This window comes from Giraffa tippelskirchi, chromosome 6, assembly GCF_054371585.1.
Source record: "Giraffa tippelskirchi isolate mGirTip1 chromosome 6, T2T-mGirTip1v1.2.pri, whole genome shotgun sequence".
Lineage (NCBI taxonomy): Eukaryota > Metazoa > Chordata > Mammalia > Artiodactyla > Giraffidae > Giraffa > Giraffa tippelskirchi.
The window spans coordinates 24,688,643-24,709,756 of NC_137280.1; the positions used below are offsets into that span (position 1 = coordinate 24,688,643).

General features: G+C 40.3%; 1 protein-coding gene across 2 annotated transcripts in view; it reads right to left on the reverse strand.

Annotated features, from left to right (window-relative positions):
- The window catches only part of NUDCD1 (NudC domain containing 1), a 91,171-nt gene extending 70,247 nt beyond the window's left edge, over positions 1 to 20,924 (reverse strand). For both annotated transcript variants that reach the window (XM_081503067.1, XM_081503066.1), the window contains exons 1-2: positions 20,699 to 20,924; positions 7,719 to 7,873 (exon numbers count right to left, since the gene is read on the reverse strand). In XM_081503067.1, the coding sequence (XP_081359193.1) occupies positions 7,719 to 7,873; positions 20,699 to 20,816 (273 nt within the window). In that variant the 5' untranslated portion in view covers positions 20,817 to 20,924. The remainder of the gene's footprint in view (positions 1 to 7,718; positions 7,874 to 20,698) is intronic.
- Positions 20,925 to 21,114: the final 190 nt, after the last annotated feature.

Below are 21,114 nucleotides of genomic sequence, written 5' to 3' on the forward strand. Positions count from 1 at the left end.
GAAAAAGAAAGAAAAGATTACAATTTTTTTCCTAGCAAAAATATACAGTATTACCCATGAAACAGAGTTTGAGTAAACCAATTACAATAGAATAAACTGGATAGGTGGTTAGAGAATTACCATTAAAAAGAACAGGATATATACCAGGTCTGAAGAGAATTTTTATTTTATATATAAAGACCAGATTACTCCAATTCTAAACTATTTCACTTCCAGAAAACTCAACAATTCAAGGAAGCCAGCAAAACTTAAATCAAAATCTGACCGTTACCAACAAAATCAAAATAAGAAAACTATAATTTGTGAAAACAAATACAAATATTATAAATAAATGTCAGCAAATAGAATCCAATAATGTATCAAAAGAATAACACATTCTAACCTAATTTATTCGAGGAACTTAAGGAATTAAGAAATTAAGGAATTTTTTAAACTATATCAATTTAACTTACTACACTGATAATAAAAACACACAATCATTAACAATAGGTGGGTTCTGAAAAGGCATGCAATAAAATTCTTCAGGCATAATAAAAATATTCAACAGAAACCGAAAGAAGCAAGTTTACAACAATAAAGTGAAAAGTCGCTCAGTCACGTCCGACTCTTTGCAACCCTGTGGACTATCTGTCCATGGGATTCTCTAGGTTAGAACACTAGAGTGGGTAGCCATTCCCTTCTCCAGGGGATCTTCCCAACCCAGGGATCAAACTCAGGTCTCCTGCATCGCAGGCAGATTCTTTACCAACTGAGCTATCTAAAACCAATAGTGAGTGTCCAAGTCATTTAAAAGCCACTACAATTAAAATCAAAAGGTAAACAGAGACAGTTGCAGTCCCCATTATTATTCAACACTGTCTCAGAGGTTCTTCAAGAAGACAAAAAGGAAATGACACAGGAATGTTTTTTCTCCTTTCACAAATACTAGAAAAGGAGAGACAAAACCATTTCCTTTTGCTAATGATGGACCTATCAATTTTGAAAGCCTAAATGGGAACAGGTAAAAATTACTGAATTATCAATTAAGGTGACTGCTTATGCAACAAATAGTCTTTATCAATAAACCTCTAGGAAAGAAAACAGAAAAAACTATATTCCACGCGAGGCAAAAACCATAAAATTGTCAAAATTAAACTTCAGTATAAGACTAAAGGAAAACGATAAAAATCTTACCTTAAGGAGATAAAATATAAATGAATGAAAGGACACACACCACGTTCTTGGGTAAAAAAAGAAAGATTGCAAAAATGCCAATTCTCCCCAAATTAATATAAACTACTCACTCTATCAAAAAATGAGATTTCTCTATTTAAAGTTTTAATTAGACTGACTCGGGCCTTCAACTACAGGAGTAAAGGACACCACAGAAAGAAAACAGAGGAATCAGCAAATGCCCACATATCAGAAGATGAGACTACAAATTCTTTTCTTTTCTTTGGATACCAGAAAGCCACAATCAGGCCTTATACCTCTCAGACAAGAAAACAGAGGACTCCTCTCCGGGGACACCTGCCAGCCCAGGAGATATGACCTACAAAAACTAGCATTCAGATCAGCGGATTCTCACTCAAGCATACAGCTGTCACTTACTAGTTGGGGGGAAAAAAGGTATAAAGATATATGTAGGTCTTCTCAATAGAAGATCTAATAAACTAAATTTAGAGTGTATATTATATCTTTTCAACTAAACAGTTAAAAGGACTTTGTAATCCAAGTGCCTAAAAGAGAATACATATGAAGTGCTAAAAGAATTCAGGGATGAGAATGACAACTGGGAAGCAGGAAAGAATGCCACTTGTAGAAACTTTCCCAGAAGTCATGCATTCAAAATTATGGCTTCCTTATTGCTTTCCAAGGTGGGGGGGGACTTGCTAATTTTACTAGGAAGTTAAACATATTTAAATGTAGACTACATTTAGAAAGATGTACATTGCTTTGAACATGTACAAACATACAAAAAAGGTTGCTGTTTCAATGTCAAGTTCAAATTGGGAAAGCGAAGAAAGGAAGCAGTTCAGTTCACATTCTACTGGAAATTAATAAACTAGAGGAGACTTTACTTTGTACACTGCAGCATTCTCAGTGCCTACAATAATGCATAACATATACTGCATATTCAATAAACATTTTGAATGTCAAGTGAACAGTGTAAATTAGACTGAGGCTCCGTCAGTCAATATTCTTAAAAACTATCCAGATTTTAGATTTGTCTTCTGAAACAAAGCATAACAGACTCCTTAAAAAATATACGAGCCCTTAAATTTAAAAAACACAACAAAATGCTAACTATGCATATGCAGAGTACGGATATGTATCATCATATATGGGCAACAGAGCAAACATGTACGTGTACAGGGTATCTGGCCTGTACGTATTATCGCAGTACACAGTGTATACAGAGTGCATGTGTATATAGTGTCTTTAATGAGTCAACAGATAGGCAAAGAGACACTAAACCAAATAAGGAACTATAACAAATTATTAGAAGCTCGACAATGGGACAGGGTAAGGAATCAAAGATGTATCAGTCTTTGCTCTGATTCCATGTCAGGTAAGCTATCAAAAAAAAAAAAATTCCAGAAAAAAAGCCACCAAATAAAATAATTTTATTTCCTAAGGAAACTTTTCAATAGAAGAAAAAGATACTGATAAGTAGGCCACACTGCTTATCTATGGTATTTCAAATGCAGTCATGAACTTTAATTCTCTAGATTTCCAATCTTGTGATTTGAGTTGGAATTAGTATCCAAAATCATGATTATCAATGAGTGAACTGATAAAACCAAGCTTTTGGCCCTGTGACCCTGTTGGCATCCCTCTCCTGACCATGCATAGTAGTAAACTATTTCCTCCTCCATACTATTTCAACATCTTATCCTCACTTCCATGGTGACAGGTAGCAGTATTCAATAAGTGTTGAAGAGAAATAAATATTTCTTATTCAGTAATATCTCAACAAACCAGACTCACACTTTTACCTGATGAAGAAATAATAAGATCATATCACAAGTGTAAAGCCAGGAAGCTTTAAGGAACTGTTATCCATTTTATAAACACACTGATTAAGCCTTCTGTTGGCTGCTAGGATTATAAAAATATTAGACACACAGCCTAGATCAAGCGTTGGCAAGCTATAGTCCTTAAGACTAAAAATTAGCCTAGTTGTCTTTGTAAATAAAGTTTTATTGGAATGCAGCCACACTCACTGTTTACATATTGTGAATTGCTATTTTCACACTACTACAGCAAAACTGAGCAGCTGTGACATAAGAGTGTCTGTTCCATAAACCCTATAACATTTATTATCTAGCCCTACGTAGAAAAACTCACAGTCCATGCAGATCTGAGACGAATGGTTTAAATATCCTGGAGGAGGAAAGGGAGGACCTCAGGGTAAGCTTCCTAGATGAAACAGTTAGCTGAAACAAGTGAAGACTGTGAAGCAGCCCGATACAGAAATCAGAGAAGGTCAAGAGTTAGAGACAGAGGGATACAGGGCAGGTTTTAGTAACATGGTATTGTTAGAATGCAGTGTACAAAGTGGTGAACGACAAAGCTGGAGAAAAGGGCATTATAGGCTACAGTTGCCAAGGTGAAGAGTTTGTATTTTTTAAACAAATATATCGCTTTATGCTTATACTTGCCAGAAAAATAAAAATCAAACATACACACAGACACACAAATCCACCTCTGGAAGAATATACCAAAAAACTAGTAAAAAGAAGTAATAGAGGGAAAGGACAGATAAACCCGGGGTCAGAAAGACTTTACTAAGTATCTTTTTAAATTTCTTGTTTTTAAAATCACATGAATGCATTACATATTCTAAAATTACATGTTAAAAAGTATGTTCCTTGCCATAAAGGAAATATTTAAGGACTTTAAATGAGAAATGTTAAGAGTAAAGAAACAAATTAGATTCTGTAGATGAAATATAGAGGAAAGCTGGAAAGAGCAAAGAGTAGTCAGGAAACTATTAACAGACCACTGATTACTTAAAGCAAGCACATTAACAATGTATTATGAAGTTTACAACATAAGAAGAAGTCAAATGTATGACAATAGCTCAAAGGATGGAAAGGGAAGTAAAGGAATCATATCACTGTAGGGTTTTTACATTATTTTTTAAGTGGAATAAAATTAATTAAAAGTAGGATAAATTAAGGATGAGTACTACAATCTCTACACTAACAATTAAAAATACCACAACGAAACCTTTCATGCACCAGGACCCAGGAGAAAGGAGCAGTGACCCCACAAGAGACTGAGCCAGACTTGCTCGTGAGTGTCCAGGAGTCTCTGGTGGAGGCATGGATCAATAGTGGCCTGCCGCAGGGTCAGGGGCACTGACTCTCCTAGGAGCTAACTCCAACAGCCCTGAGTGTGTCAGCATAAGTCTTTCTGAAGGAGGTCCCCATTACTGCCATTACCTCTACCATAGTTTGGCCTCAGGCCAAACTACAGGGAGGGAACACAGCCCCACCCATCAGCAGAAAATTGGATTAAAGAATTACTGAGCATGGCCTTTCATGACCCAGATAACCATGATGGTGTGATCACTCACCTAGAGCCAGACATTCTGGAATGCAAAGTCAAGTGGGCCTTAGGAAGCATCACTAGGAACAAAGCTAGTGGAGGTGATGGAAGTCCAATTGAGCTATTTCAAATCCTCAAAGATGATGCTGTCAAAGTGCTACACTCAACATGCCAGCAAATTTGGAAAACTCAGCAGTGGCCACAGGACTGGAAAAGGTTAGTTTTCATTCCAATACCAAAGAAAGGCAATGCGAAAGAATGTTCAAACTACCACACGATTGCACTCATCTCACATGCTAGTAAAGTAATGCTCAAAATTGTCCAAGCCAGGCTTCCACAGTATGTGAACCATGAACTTCCAGATGTTCAAGCTGGATTTAGAAAAGGCAGAGGAACCAGAGATCAAATTGCCAACATCCACTGGATCATTGAAAAAGAAAGAGTTCCAGAAAAACATCTACATCTGCTTTATTGACTACGCCAAAGCCTTTGACTGTATGGATCACAACAAACCACCTGACCTGCCTCCTGAGAAACCTGTATGCAGGCAAGAAGCAACAGTTAGAACTGTACATGGAACAACAGACTGGTTCCAAATCAGGAAAGGAGTGCGTCAAGGCTATACATATATTCTAGTGCTCAGTCGCTCAGTCATGTCCGACTGTCTGTGACCCTGTGGACTATAGCCTGCCAGGGTCCTCTGTCCATGGGACTCTCCAGGCAAGAATACTGGAGTGGGTTGCCATTTCCTTCTCCAAGGCTGTATATTGTCACCCTGCTTATTTAACTTATATGCAGAGTACATCATGAGAAACGCTGGGCTGGATGAAGCACAAGCTGGAATCAAGATTGCCGGGAAAAATATCAATAACCTCAGATATGCAGATGACACCACCCTTATGGCAGAAAATGAAGAACTAAAGAGCCTCTTGATGAAAGTGAAAGAGGCAGGTGAAAAACTTGGCTTAAAACTCAACATTCAGAAAACGAAGATCAAGGCATCCAGTCCCATCATGTCATGGCAAATAGACGGGGAACAATGAAAACAGTGAGAGACTTTATTTTTGGGGGCTCCAAAATCACAGCAGATGGTGACTGCAGCATGAAATTAAACGACACTTGCTTCTTGGAAGAAAAGCTATGACCAACCTAGACAGCATATTAAAAAGCAGAGACATTACTAAGCCAACACAGGTTCATCTAGTCAAAGCTATGGTTTTTCCAGTAGTCATGCATGGATGTGAGAGTGGGACCATAAGGAAAGCTGAGCCCCGAAGAATTGATGCTTTTGAACTGTGGTGTTGGAGAAGACTCTTGAGAGTTCCTTGGACGCATGGAGATCCAATCAGTACATCCTAAAGGAAATCAGTCCTGAATATTCATTGGAAGGACTGATGCTGAAGCTGAAACTCCAATACTTTGGCCACCTGATGGGAAGAACTGACTCATTGGAAAAGATCCTGATGCTGGGAAAGATTGACGGCAGGAGGAGAAGAGGACGACAGAGGATGAGATGGTTGGATGGCATCACTGACTCGATGGATAAGAATTTGAGTAGGCTCCTGGAGTTGGTGATGGACAGGGAAGCCTGGCGTGCTGCAGTCCATGGAGTCGCAAAGAGTCGGACACGACTAAGTGACTGAACTGAACTGAATTAATCATGGCCTTGTCCACCAGAGCAAGACTGAATTTCTCCCACAGCCAGTCCCTCCCATCAGGAAGTTTGCACAAGCCTCTTATCCATCAGACGGCAGATAGAATGAAAACCACAATCACAGAAAACTAACCAAACTGATCATATGGATCACAACCTTGTCTAACTCAACGAAACTATGAATGAGCCATGCCATGTGGGGCCACCCAAGATGGACGGGTCATGGTGCAGAGTTCTGACAAAACATGGTCCACTGGAGAAGGCAATGGCAAACCACTTCAGTATCCTTGTCCAGCATGAAAAGGCAAAAGGACATGACACTGAAAGATGAACTCTCCAGGTCGGTAGGTGCCAATATGCTTCTGGAGAAGAGTGGAGAAATAGCTCCCGAAGGAATGAAGAGGCTGAGTCAAAGCGGAAAACGCCCAGTTGTGGACGTGTCTGGTGGTGAAAGTAAAGTCTGATGCTGTAAAGAACAGTACTGCATAGGAACTTGGAATGTTACGTCCATGAATCAAGGTAAATCAGAAGCGGTTAAACAGGAGATAGCAAGAGTGAACATCGACATTTTAGGAATCAGTGAATTAAAATGGACAGGAATGTGTGAATTTAATTCAATGACCATTATATCTACTACTGTGGGCAAGAATCCTTTAGAAGAAATGGAGTAGTCCTCAGAGTCAATAACACGAGCAGGTTTAAATAAAAAGCCAAGAGAAAATTAAGTGGAATTTTAATTTAAAAAATTTTTTAAGAAAAAGAGGGACATTTTTAAAGAGGGACACAAAGGAACAAAAAAACTGATGGGACAAAACAGGCAGAATTAGCAAAATGGTAACATAAACCCAACCATAACAGTAGTTAAATATAAATGTACCAAGCCAATTAAAGGACACAGATTGTCATTCTGGATTAAAAAACAAGACCTAACTACATGCTCTTTACAAGAGCCATTTTAAAAATACTAGCACTTACAAACTGAAAGAAAAAGAATAGAAAAAGACAAATACTAATTAAACAAACAAAAGCCAGGACAGCTATATTAACTATCAGAAGATTTCAAGACAGAAATTATTCCCAAAGCCCAGAGATAAACAGGGGTATTTTATAATGCTAAAAGGACTGATCCACAGCAGACAAAACAATCCTAAAAGATCTATTCCCAATTAATACACTTAAAATACATAAAGCAAAAGTTAACCAAAAGAAAAACACAGATAAATTCACTGTCATAGTCAGGGCTAACAACTCATATAGAAAAAGCAGACATGAACAGTTACATCAATATTGAGATATAAAATACATTAAGTAGTTGCCTTGGTAGGAGTAGAGGGAAATAAGTTAAAGTAACAGGAATGAAGGGAAAAATTAAAGTTGAATTAAACAAAATGAAGCTTTATACAAACTGATGATACGACTCCATATATTAAAGGTATGTGTACCTCAATTCTGTGGCCATCAAATGAAAAATGAAAATTAAGGATCAAATTTATTGAAAAAATTCTAATATTATAGATCTTTTTCTTACCAGCATCACTGTTAAATTCATAATTCTTCCAAGGTTATCAATGTAGTAGACACTGTCTTGATACCATGGATCACAGTGTAGGTAATTATACATTCCAAAAGCATGCATGTGTTCCAGTGTATATTGATCATCTCGAAGTTTTACTTCTGCCACAGCTGAAATATAAGAAAAATAAACATAAACACTAAGAGCTTTGCTCAGATTGTTTTTTTCTGCAGAATGCCAACAAAGTTTAAAAAAAAAAAAAAGAACACCAACTACCAAAGCCTTCAGGACAATTTACTTACATCATTCATTCAAAAACAATTTCTGGGCACCAACTAGGCACTGTGTGCAAAGGGTAAACAGTGAATCAAACTGACAAGGCCGTTCCCTTACAGAATTTATAGTACAGTGCTGTGGGAGAGCTTTTCACACCACACCCTTTTCTTTTAGGTACCTCTTCCTTGTAATTACAAATAAAAAGAACAGAGAAATTCTAAAATTGAAAGATTCCCTGTCTTCTGGGCAAATATTAAGTACACTACATTATAAAGTGTTTTTTTGTACTTTTAAAAATCCTTTCCTGTCTATTAACTCATTCATTTTTACTACATGTTAAGAAATAAAGAGAATGTTTTTATTATCTCATTATATAATGATGGAAACAAATGAAGTGTAAATGTTATGCCACATCTTTCCTAAGAGTACAGAACAAAACAATATCATATCTGGAACAGAAACAAGGTTTCCTACTCAATGAACAGTGTTCTTTTTTTTCCACTAGGGCATTAGCGACTTCCATAATTTTATTTTCCCAGCTTTATTGAAATATAATTGATATACAACACTGTATAAGTTTAAGGTGTACAACATAATGATATATGTATGTATTGTGACATGATTACCAAATAAGTTTATTTAACACATACACCCATCAACTCACATAGTTAGAACTGTTCTTATTATAAGAACTTATAAGATCTACTTTTTTAGCTGCTTTTATAATTTTAAATCTGCCTCCCACTCCTCCTTCTCTTCTATGTAGATAGAAACTCTCATAGTTCAGGGCTGCCCATGACCTAGAATTAATTCCTGTTCCAAAAGGAAATACATAAGTAGACTACGCTTGGCCAGTACTTTACCTTAATTATGAAACTCACCTTACTATATTCTAATTGCAAGTATTTTCATCTTTTTTTCCCAACTGCTCACCTGTCCCTACTTCTAATACCTGTCTTGAGATCTGGCTGACTTACATTTATTCATTCATTTATTCAGCAAATATTTTAATAGGCATAAGATCACAGAATCTATCTTCTTAACACTTGTGATCCACTGTGGAAATGGACATTAGGCAAATAATCAAATAAATACATTATATACAAATGTAAGTGAAGTGAAGTGAAAAGTTGCTCAGTCATGTTTGACTCTTTGCAACCCCATGGACTATACAGTCTGTGGAATTCTCCAGGCCAGAATACTGGAGTGGGTAGCCTTTCCCTTCTCCAAGAGATCTTCTCAACCCAGGGATCGAAACCAGGTCTCCCACATTGCAGGTGGATTCTTTACCAGCTGAGCCACATGGAAAGACCCATATGAATGTAAATATGTATATAATTAATCAAATAAACATATAATTAAACTGCAATAAATTTTACAGAGAAAAATTACTGGAGGCTGTGAGAACCATTAACACTGGAAGCTGATCTACTTGGGGAGATTATGAAGGATTTCAAAAGTTTGAGCCAAAGGGACACGGGTTGGATCCCTGGGTCAGGAAGATCCCCTGGAGCAGGAAATGGCAACCCGCTCCAATTTTCTTTCCTGGGAAATCCCATGGATAGAGGAGCCTGGCGGGCTACAGTCCATGCGGTTGCAAAGAGTCTGACTTGACTGAGAGCGAGCACACACACACACACACACAAAGGATAAGGTAGAGTTAACTTAAATACGCCTACACACACACCCTTACTTATCACTGGCAAAAGGACAGCAGGCAAAAGTAGAAGGAAAAACTTGATTTCAAAAAAACAAGTCGGAGAGTCTGACTTGACTGAGCACACACACACAAAGAATGCCTACACACACACACACACCCTACAAAGGATAAGGTAGAGTTAACTTAATTCCGACTTGACTGAGCACACACACACAAAGAATGCCTACACACACACACACCCTACAAAGGATAAGGTAGAGTTAACTTAAATACGCCTACACACACACACACACACACACACACACACACACACACACCCTACTTATCACAAGGAGAACTGCACAAGGAAAGGCTACAGATGCATGAAGCTAGAGAACTGGGCAGAAGGTGGATCACAAAAGGCTTTGAGATATTCATCTTTGCTGATAAACTCAATGTAATAATTCACGTATGAGCTTTTAAGTAGGAGAGTAAGGTCCAGATTCAAATTTACAAAAGGTTTACTTACAACTAAATATGGAAAACAGAGCAGAGCAAAGGAAACCCAGGAAGGACCCACCAGGATGCTACTGCAGTCATCCAGGTAAGAATGGCTAAGGTTAGAGACCTACCAGAGGTAAAATCATTGTAATGATGGATTTGATAGAGGCTGAGGAAACTTATTACATAACTCGAGGAAGTGTTTATTTTATATGGAAGCTAAAAATACATATACACTGACTAGAAACAATCATCAATTCCTGGTTTTCTAGCGCCACTGTGTGGATTAAACTTGATACTGCAGGAAGTGTACACGCTAACATAATGGCGCAAAGCAGCAACATGAGGCCATGATACAACAAATACAATTTCTTCATACTTGTGCTCGAGACCTGGGCACTCCTGAACAAGCCAGAGACTTCTCAGCCCTCTGCCTTAGCACAAACATGTGCTCGACTGAGAATGTACAGATCGGGAAAACCATGTTAGGAAACCATGAAAGAGTCTCAGTCTTGCTGCATTCTGACAAGATTAATTTATATAATTTATTAGGACACAAGAAAAGGGCACATTATATACTTAAAGTTACTGCATTTATCATGTCAATCATCTCAAGTATAAAAAGGCAGGTAGAGGAAATGGAAGGAGAAAAGCAACATCCAGAATGTGACAGAGCTTAACCATCGGCAGGGCTCTTCTGTGGAGTCCACGGGAGAAGAGGACGGCTGGGAGTCTCCGAGCTAGCCTGGCTCTGTGAGTTGATTGAAGAAGAGCGACCTCTTTAACAAAGAGCTAAGAAGTCAGTGTAGTAAGCTATTTTATTATTGGAAATATACTGAAAGAGCCCTGCTGGAAAAGCCTTTTCTCTTATTCTTTTAAAAAGTACTTGGGGCCTAACAAGAGGGGGGGGAGTCTCCCTACATCTTTACCTAACTTTCTTATTTAACATGCATGGGACCTCAAAAATCTACAGATTTTCATTCACAAATTCATTTACTGAATGTCTGTTACGTGCCAGACATGGTGTTTGGCATTGAGCAAATACTGGTAAATAAAACAGACATGATCCCTGTCCAAAGGATGCTAATGATGGCCACAATTATAGCTTCCTATTCTTTTAGAATATACAATTGGATTGAATTACTTTACAAATGTCACTTCATAGACCATTTATCTTCTTTCCACCTAGTTGCTGAGTTTGCTCTTTGCATATAAAGATGTAAAGAAGCAAGAGTACAAGTTTGTAGAGCTAGTTCTGAAGCAAATGTATAGAACAGGGCAAGGCTAGATTCAGCAGCACTGCTCCCACTAAACTCTTTTATATAATGCTTCTGTTCCATCATACTTAGATCTGCTTTTCCCCAAATTTTCCTCCAGAAGAGTAGGCGTGAATTTTATAGTAAACTTACACAAAACAATGGTTACATGGCTTTTTTTCTCCCTTTAATTATTGCCTAAATTTTTTTTTAACCAGCTTTTATTCTCCTTGCCTTGAAGAAACAGCCCAGGGACCAGGAAGAGCATGTGGTTTTTTTGGGTCAGGTTAGCCAATGATGAGCAGCTTAAGGGTAAGTTACCTGTCTACCCTGATTTCTCACCTGCCATAGAAGTGAACAATACTTATCCTATAAGTTATTGACAGGCTTATATTAAAAAATATGTGAAGCATTTGCTATATGATGCCTGAGAAGAATGTTAATTTCCCTGTTCCTCTTCTCCCTTCCAAGGCTAATTCTCACATGGCTGTTGATGATTTCCTTCTCTTCTGGGCCCTTCCTCAGGTTATCTTCTTTTCACTGGCCCCTTCTCCTCCACCTAAAGGTGTTGAAAAATTCCCCACTCACAAAACACAGGAAAAAGGTTTCCTCTGCTCTGCACTCAAAGCAGAGCTCTCTTCCGCCCTGTATTTCTTTCAAACTTCTCTAAAAAACAGTCTACATTCCCATTTTCTCATTATGCTCATGAATTCATTTTGTTTCCAGCTCTAATATTCTACAGAAATTACTCTCACTTAAAAACATGTACTGAGCAGCCAAGATGGAATAATAGTGACCAGATTTATCCTTCCCTCAGAAACAATCCGGAGAAGGCAATGGCAACCCACTCCAGTACTCTTGCCTGGGAAATCCCATGTACAGAGGAGCCTGGTAGGCTCCAGTCCATGGGGTCACGAAGAGTTGGACACGACTGAGCGACTTCACCTTCACTTTCGACTTTCATGTACTGGAGAAGGAAATGGCAACCCACTCCAGTGTTCTTGCCTGGAGAATCCCAGGGACAGAGGAGCCCAGTGGGCGGCCGTCTATGGGGTCGCACCGAGTGGGACACGACTGACATGACCTAGCAGCAGCAGCAGCAGAAAGAATCAGTAAGACAAAATAAATCAGACAAGATTACATAAAACAATAATTTTCAAGACATGAGACAACAGGCAACAAAGGACAGTGATCCTTAAGAGATGAGAAACAAATGAGGTCAGCTCTACTATGCCCCAGCTTAGTGCCCTGACTGAGGGCCCAGCCCACAGCACCAAGAGGGGCGAGTGAAGTAAAATATGACTGACTCCCTGGGTGGAGGAATCTGAACTGAAAGTCTGGGGAGACCAAGGCAGCTACAGTTCATCAGGCAGAGTACCAGAGAAGAGATCTGCAGAAAGGGGACTCCACAGATCTGCAGAGGGCTCTCTCAAATATTCAGCAAACGACTAAAGGCACATGTCTGAGGAAACCACTCCAGGCCACGGAAAGGACCCACTGAAGGGACTAGAGGGAAGAGTGATGGGAACGCACACAAGGCTGGGAGCTGTGACTGTTCCCCTAGGTAGACCAGAGCCAACTCCTAATTCATAGGCAGAGGACACAGAACAGTCCTGTCTCAGAGGTGGGGAATAATCAGCCACAGACTCAGCACTGCTCCAGACCAGGCTAAAAAAAAATCAGAAAAGCAAGACCCAGTGAAGTTAATGTAATTAATCCAAGTAACTCAACTGCATCACAGAACAAAGTTCAAGACAATTTATAAGGATACAAAGATGTGTTACACCCAATAGGGTAAAATTCACAACTTTCTGCATCCAAAGATTACCAGGTTTACAAAGAGGAAAGAAAACAAAACCCACAATGAAGAGAATAATCAATCAATAGATGCCAACAGATAATGGTCACAGAAGTTATAATTAGCAGGATAAAACATTAAAGTATAATTAAAGTACATTCCAAATGTTCATAATGACAACCAGAGATATGAAGTATATTAAAATCATTTAAATCAAGCTTCTAGAGATGAAAACTAAGATGAAAAATACACTGGATGGAATTAATGACAGAATAGACATTGGAAAAGAAGAGTGAAATTAAAGGCATGAAAACAGAAACTATCCAAAATAAAACAGACTTAAGAGACTTCCCTGACGGTCCAGTGTTTAAGACTCTGTGCTTCCACTTTAGAGGGCACAGGCTGCCTGGTTGGAAAACTAAGACCCTGCATGCCACGCAGCATGGCCAAAAACAAACAAAAAACAAAACAACAATAACAGAAAAAATAAAAGCATTGATGAGCTGGTGTTTAACTTCTCATAATCTAAAAATGGGTAAGGAGGACTTCCTGTAGGTCCAGTGGTTAAGAATCCACCCGCCAATGTAGGGGACAATGGTTTAATCCCTTATTTGGGAGGATCCCACATGCTGCAAGGCAGCTAAGCCCATGTCCACAACTGCTGAGCCTGAGCTCTAGAGCTGTGAGCTGTAATTCTTGGGCCCATGAGCTGCAACTACTAAAGCCCATGTACCTAGAGTCTGTGCTCCACAACTAGAGAAAGACTGCAGGCAACAACGAAGACCCAGCACAGCCAAAAATGAATAAATAAATAAATAAAAATGGGTAACTAGATTCCTTAAAGGAGAAAATAGAGAAGGGAAAAAAAAGAGTAGAAGAAATAATGGCTGAAAACTTGCCAAAACTGATGAAAACTATAAATTCAGAGATCTAGGAAGTTCAGCAAACCCAAGCACAACAATCATGAGGAAGACCACATCAACACACAATATAGTCAAACCACTCTAAATCAGTATGAAAGAGATAATTAAAAACAGCCAGAGGAAAAAAGAGATATCATGCATAAAAGAACAAAGGATAACATATGATTTCCCCCTACTTTTACATCTCTTTAAGAGATAATTAACTATTTAAACAAAATGTTGAGCACCTAAGATTTGATCCTTTCAAACCATGGTGCTAGAGAAGACTTAAGAGTCTCTTGGACAGCAAGGAGATCAAAACAGTCAATCCTAAAGGATATCAACGCTGAATATTCACTGGAAGGACTGATGCTGAAGCTCCAATGCTTTGGCCACCTGATGTGAAGAGCCAACTCAGTGGAAAAGACCCTGATGCTGGGAAAGATTGAGGGCAGGAGGAGAAAGGGGTGGCAGAGGATGAGATGGTTGGAGGGCATCAACAACTCAACGGATAGGAGTTTGAGCAAACTCCAGGACAGCGAAGGACAGGGAAGCCTGGCGTGCTGAAGTCCATGAGGTCCCAAAGAGTCAGACACAATTTAAGAGACTGAACAACAACGTACTTTTATAGTAATATGTAGAAGTAAAATGCATGAAAATAGCATAAAGGAGAGAAATGGAAGTATAATTTTGTAAGGTTCTCAAACTATACATGAAATAATAAAATATCATTTGAATGTATCATATAATAATTTAAAGATGTACATTATAAACCTTAGGGGCGTCCCTGGTAGCTCAGTGGTTTAAAAAAAAATAAAATCTGCCTGCCAGTGCAGAAAACCTGAGTTTGATCCCTGGGTTGGAAAGATTCCCTGGAGAAGGAAATGGCAACCCACTCCAGTATTCTTGCCTGGGAAATCCCATGGACAGAGGAGCCTGGTGGGCTACAAGGGGAGATCACTTCTGCCTTTTTCTTCCTCCCTGTTCCCTCCTAACTAACTCTGGGCCAGATACAGAAAAGAACAAGGGAAATTCTGGGGATGATGGCTAAGTTTAATTTCTTGATTTTGGTAATGACTTCCTAAGTGTATACAGACACATGTCAAAACTAACTATACACTTAAATACCTGTAGATTATTGTCATTTCTATCTCAGTAAAGCTGTTAAAGTGCTGCAATTAATATGCCAGCAAATTTGGAAAACTTCATAGTGGCCACAGGACTGGTCACATTCCAATCCCAAAGAAAGGCAATGTCAAAGAATGTTCAAACTACCAAACAATTGTGCTTATTTCACATGCAGCAAGTGAAAGTCAAAGTCGCTCAGTCGTGTCCAACTCTTTGCAATCCCATGGACTATACAGTCTATGGAATTCTCCAGGCCAGAATACTGGAGCGGGTAGCCTTTCCCTTCTCCAGGGGATCTTCTCAACCCAGGTGTCGAACCCAGGTCTCCCACATTGCAGGCGGATTCTTTACAAGCTGAGCCACAGGGAAGCCCCACATGTAGCAAGGTAATGTTCAACATCCTTCAAGTTAGACTTCCACAGTACATGTACCAAGAACTTCCACATGTACAAGCTGAATTCAGAAAAGGTACACAATCCAGAGATCAAATTGCCAACATCCACTGGATCGCAGAAAAAAGAGAATTGCAGAAGAACATCTATTTCTGCTTCATTGTCTACGATAAAGCCTTTGACTGTGTATCACTACAAACTGTGGAAAATTCTTAAACAGATGGGAATACCAGAGTACCTTACCCACCTTCTGAGAAACCTGTATGCACACCAAGAAGCAACAGTTAGAACCAGACATGGAACGACCTGGTTTAGAATTGGGAAAGGAGTACATCAAGGCTGTGAACTGTGACTATGCTTATTTAACTTATATGTAGAGTACATCATGCAAAATGCCAGGCTGAATGAAGTATAAGCTGGAATCAACACTGCTGGGAGAAATATCAAAAACCTCAGATGCAACTGACACCACCCTCACGGCAGAAAACGAAGAGGAACTAAAGAGCCTCTTGATGAAGGTGAATGAGGAGTGTGAAAAAGCTGGCTTAAAACTCAACCTTCAAAACTAAGATCATGGCATCCGGTCCCATCACTTCATGGCAAATAGATGGGGAAACAATGGAAACACTGACAGACTATGTTTTCTTGGGCTCCAAAATCACTGCAGATGGTGACTGCAGCCATGAAATTAAAAGACGCTTGCTCCTTGGAAGAAAAGCTATGACAAACCTAGACAGCATATTTAAAAAGCAAAGGCATCACTTTGCCAACAAAGGTCCATCTAGTCAAAGCTATGGTTTTTCCAGCAGTCATGTGGAAGTGCGAGTTGGACCTTAAAGAAAGCTGAGTGCCAAAGAGCTAATGCTTTCAAATTATGGTGCTGGAGAAGAATCTTGTGAGTCCCCTGGACAGCAAGGAGATCGAATCAGTCAATCCTAAAGGAAATTAACCCTGAATACTCATTGGAAGGTCTGATGCTGAAACTCCAATACTTTGTCCACCAAAGGTAAAAAGCCAACTCACTGGACTAAATCCTGATGCTGGGAAAGACTGAGGGCAGGAGGACAAGGGAGCGACAGAGGATGAGATGGTTGGATAGCATCGCCAACTCAATGGACATGAATTTGAGCAAACTCCAGGAGACAGTGAAAGACAGGGAAGCCTGGTATGTTGCCGTCCATGGGGTAGCTGAGTCAGATACAACGGAGTGACTGAACAACAAAAGCTGTTTAATGTTGTGTGTGATATAAAATCATTTATTACTAATCAGTCATGCTTCAGCCCCAGAGATGAAACACTGAAAAAGATGGATACAGGACTCTCAACATAGAATAGTGCTAGCAGAGAAAACAGACCCCAAATGCTGAGAAATCTGATAAACTCTATGAAGAATCAGGTCTATGGAAAAGTACATATTCTCGTTTGTACAGATTTTATAGTATAGGTTCTAATAGTCAAGAAAGGAATCTGACTTTCTTGTAAACCAAGATTAAAGAATGGAGTATGAATTAGCTAAGTGAAAATACATACATTTACTGAGTGGGGAGTCTAGGGAAAAAAAATATAAGAGAAATGCCCGAAATGGAATTGCTGGGTCAAAGGGCAGTTACATTTTATACAAAAGATTTTTATTGCTTAGTTCTTTGGGATAGAAAAAGACAGAGTGACATTTACTGTTTACGCAGTGTCACAGGGGGTAGCATAGCAGGTTTTAGAACAATTTAACAACACATAAGACAAGAGAATAAAACTCAGTGCTCTGAGCTCTTCGAGCCCAGACACCCTACCTTCATTCTCACATCCCAACTGCAGAGCTTCACACACCACAGGTGCCTGCCAACAGTTTGTTGAATTAATATGAACCCCCTGGGCTGGTTATAAAGGAAATCAAACCATCAGGAGGAGCAGCTCAATCATCTCACAATCTCTCTAGAAATGGCAGTTTTTAAAAGAGTTAACCTCTTCTTCATTGTCTTCAAGTAATTCTTAATGAAAGCTCCTCATGTGAACTACTGCAAAGCCTCCAAACTGGTCTCCCTGTCTCCACTCCCCTCATCGTCCAAACTCAATCTCCCAGAGCCTAGGAGTGAACTTGTTGTGGTTTAGTTGCTAAGATGTGTCCGATTCTTTTGCAACCCCATAGACTGTAGCCTGCCAGGCGCCTCTGTCCATGTGATTTCCCAGGCAAGAATACTAGAGTCGGTTATCATTTCCTCCTTCAGCGGATCTTCCCGATCCAGCGATCGAACCCATGTCTCCTGCATTGGCAGGCAGATTCTTTGCCTCCGAGCCACGGGGGGAAGCCCCGAAGAGTGAACTATTCAATCCCCAATTTAGCGATTTCCCTTCTCTTCTTAAGACCTTAAGGTAAATGACATCTCATCACCTTCACCTGTGCATCCCAAACAATAATCTAAGACCAATACTGGCGAAATGAGGGAGAAAAAGAATATCTTAGTTTTTCACAAAGTCAGTGTACTCAATTAAGAGGAATATTTATTGTGACATTTTGCTTCCTGCTTTTTTGGTGTCAAAATATCCTTTTGATTATGAAAAGGTGGGTGAGGACATGATAGCTTTTAAGAAACAGCTTCACTAAGGAAATTTGAAAGCTGGTAAATCTATGACAGCTGAGCTTTACTTTGTAATTGCCCATGTAAAAGTCTGGGAAAACACTGACTCACAGGATTAAAAAAAAAGCCAAAAATAAAAAGTGCCTTCACCTATCTGAATATTCTCATTCTCCCAGTAGATTTTTTTGCTCCTGTAAAACAGCACTGCAGTAGTGCCCCGCACAGAGTCTAATTGTTTCCCCTTTGCTCATGCTTTCCCAGGAATGGAACGACCTCAACAACTTCTCTTCTTCATTCAGTCAGTGTACTGAGTATCCACTATGCCAACCACTGTCTCTACAGAGTGAGCACTGAGCAAAAGAGAAACACCACTGTATCCACAGAGCTCACAATCTAGTGGAGGAAACAGATATCAAATAAACAAAGAATTAAAAACTATAACAAGTACTGCCTTAAAGAGAATGGAATGAAGGTGCCCAAAATCGAAAGCAGGAAGACTCGTCAGCAAGGTACTACAGTTCAGGTGAGAGGTATCAATGATTTGGACCAGGGTAGAGGCATGGAGAAGACAAGATTTTGAGTTGACAGGCTTTGGTGAGAAACTGAATAGATTGTCTCACTGTTCCTCACTGTGCACACTGTTGAACCCATGGTAGGCAAGGCATGAGCAAGGATGATGGAAGAAAATTTTAGGGGTTGTAGGAATGACAGACGCGTTTATTGTCTCCTGACTGGTACAGCAGCCGTAGAAAGAGACACCCTGTATTCTCTCCTCTCATGGTTAACTTAGTGGACACAGCTGTCACACAGGCACAAGGGCCTCTCAGGTGGTGCTTATATGGGGCACTGCACGTGCACAGTACAATAAATGATCTCAGCTGTTACATAACTACATATTTACAAAACGTGGGGCAAGAGCGAGAGGCCATGGGGCGAGAGCCTGACCACTGCTAATTTGCTGATCTTGGCTAATTTGCTCTTTCTCTACAGAGATTTAAAAAAACAAGAAATACACCAAAGATGACTGAAGCACAAATGACTATGTCAACCTGCATTAGAAGTCTTCCCACACATACCCACTCTGCACTTGATTATACTACTTGCTTTGGCCAGTGGAACAATAGCAAACTAACTGCGAGCAGAGCCTGAAAAAACTCTTGTGCACGGCTTGTCTCTTGGAATAAGCCTGTGGCAGCCTGCTGGATGAGAGACCACATGGAGGAAAACCAAGGCGAGACCATCTGAAACCATCTTACAGCAGCCTATAGCCAGAGAACCCCAAATGTATGAGAAAGCCAAGTCATGACTAGACCCACCTATCTAACCTGTAGACTTGTAAGCACTAATAACTGCTTACTGTTTTGAGCCACTGAGTTTTGCGGTGGTTTTTTAATGCAAGGCTAATTAACATGGAGTTATCATTTATTTATATAAGGTGGGAGAAAGGGAATGAAAAGAAACAGCAAGCTCATTTACTCTTACCCTGATCAACTCCTACCTATTCTTTAAAGCCCAACTGAGATATCAACTCCCTCAGGAAGCTTTCCTAGATGTCTCTAGCTGGTTTGAGAAACATGGAAACACCATTACTACGTTTTGCACATATCCCGATCACTGCCTTACCATATCCTCTTGTAATTATCGGCTTACACGTTTCTTCCTAGCTAGACAATAGCAACTTTACATTACTGTATCATATGCATCTTGACTGTATCAGCATGTAACATAAAACAGGATCTCAAGAGAGGTTGCTGAGTTTGTATAATTTATACATTAAATGAATAAACTCTTACTTGATACTATAAAGCCTATTAACTCTAGATATTGCTCAAAGGGTGACCCACTGACAACGTGAATCTGAATCAGCAGGGTTGTGTACTAAAAATGCAATCTCTGGGCTCTTTATCGTCCACAAAAATGCCATTCGTTACATTGTAAAAACACGGATGATTATTCCCGCCACCGACAGATTAACAAAATAAGTAGTAGAAGTGTGGGTACTAAACCAACTCGTCTCCAATTTTTTCTCGAGATGTAATCTACGACAGAGTCCTCAATCTGACAGCCTATAACTGCAATGGAGTTTCTCTTCTAAGAATTGGGTCTCAGCCAGAGGACAGGAGCAGGAGGTCCTCCAAAGAGGTGTGGCTTCTCAACGCACACAGAGGATGCTCCAAGAGCAAAGCCTGTGCTGAGCACTCTCTGCAGCAGGGATCAGACCAGGACTGACAGGCGGGCGGGGCCTAGGCAGTACCCCGAGCAGGCTCTCGGAGCCCGGGCAGCGGAGCCGAGGGCGGAAGCCACGGTCCTGCTACGCCAGAGCCACTCGAAGGCGGCTCCCTTGGGGGTCGGGGATGGGCGTCATTCTCCAGAGGCAGCCACGGTCAACTCCAGCTCGGCTTGACCGTGAGGAAGGCCACAGTCGCCTAGCTAGCCGAAGTCAGAAAAGAAGAAAATGCTGGATGGGTCGCGCCGAAGGAAACCGAAAGGGGAACGGAACAGAGTGCGAGAGGGTGCCGCCGCTTCTCACCTGCGTCAAGTTCCAGCTGGTAAGAGGGCAGCGGCTCGAGGGAGAGCTTGTAACCCTCAAAGCGGGGATCCAGCAGAGGTCTCTTCACCCGCAGAGAGCAATTAGCGGCCACCTCCATCGCCTTCCAGAGGCCCAACGTGAGAATTAGTAAAGCTCTTGTTGAAAGGTCCGCGCTTCCCTTGTAGAACCGTGGCTTGGAGGCGGCGTGGTTCTCATCCCAGAAAGCACTGCGGCGTAGCGTGCCTTCTGGGAAATGTAGTGCCCACGAGAAAGTTACCTCTGTTGCATGCTGGGATATGTAGTCTTTCGGGAACTTAATGCCCGTGCGACAGCAGGATCTGGACTCTCATACCCAGAAGGCTGAGCGACCGGGAGGCGGCCCGCGCTGGTTAAATTCTCACTTTATAGGCAGGGTG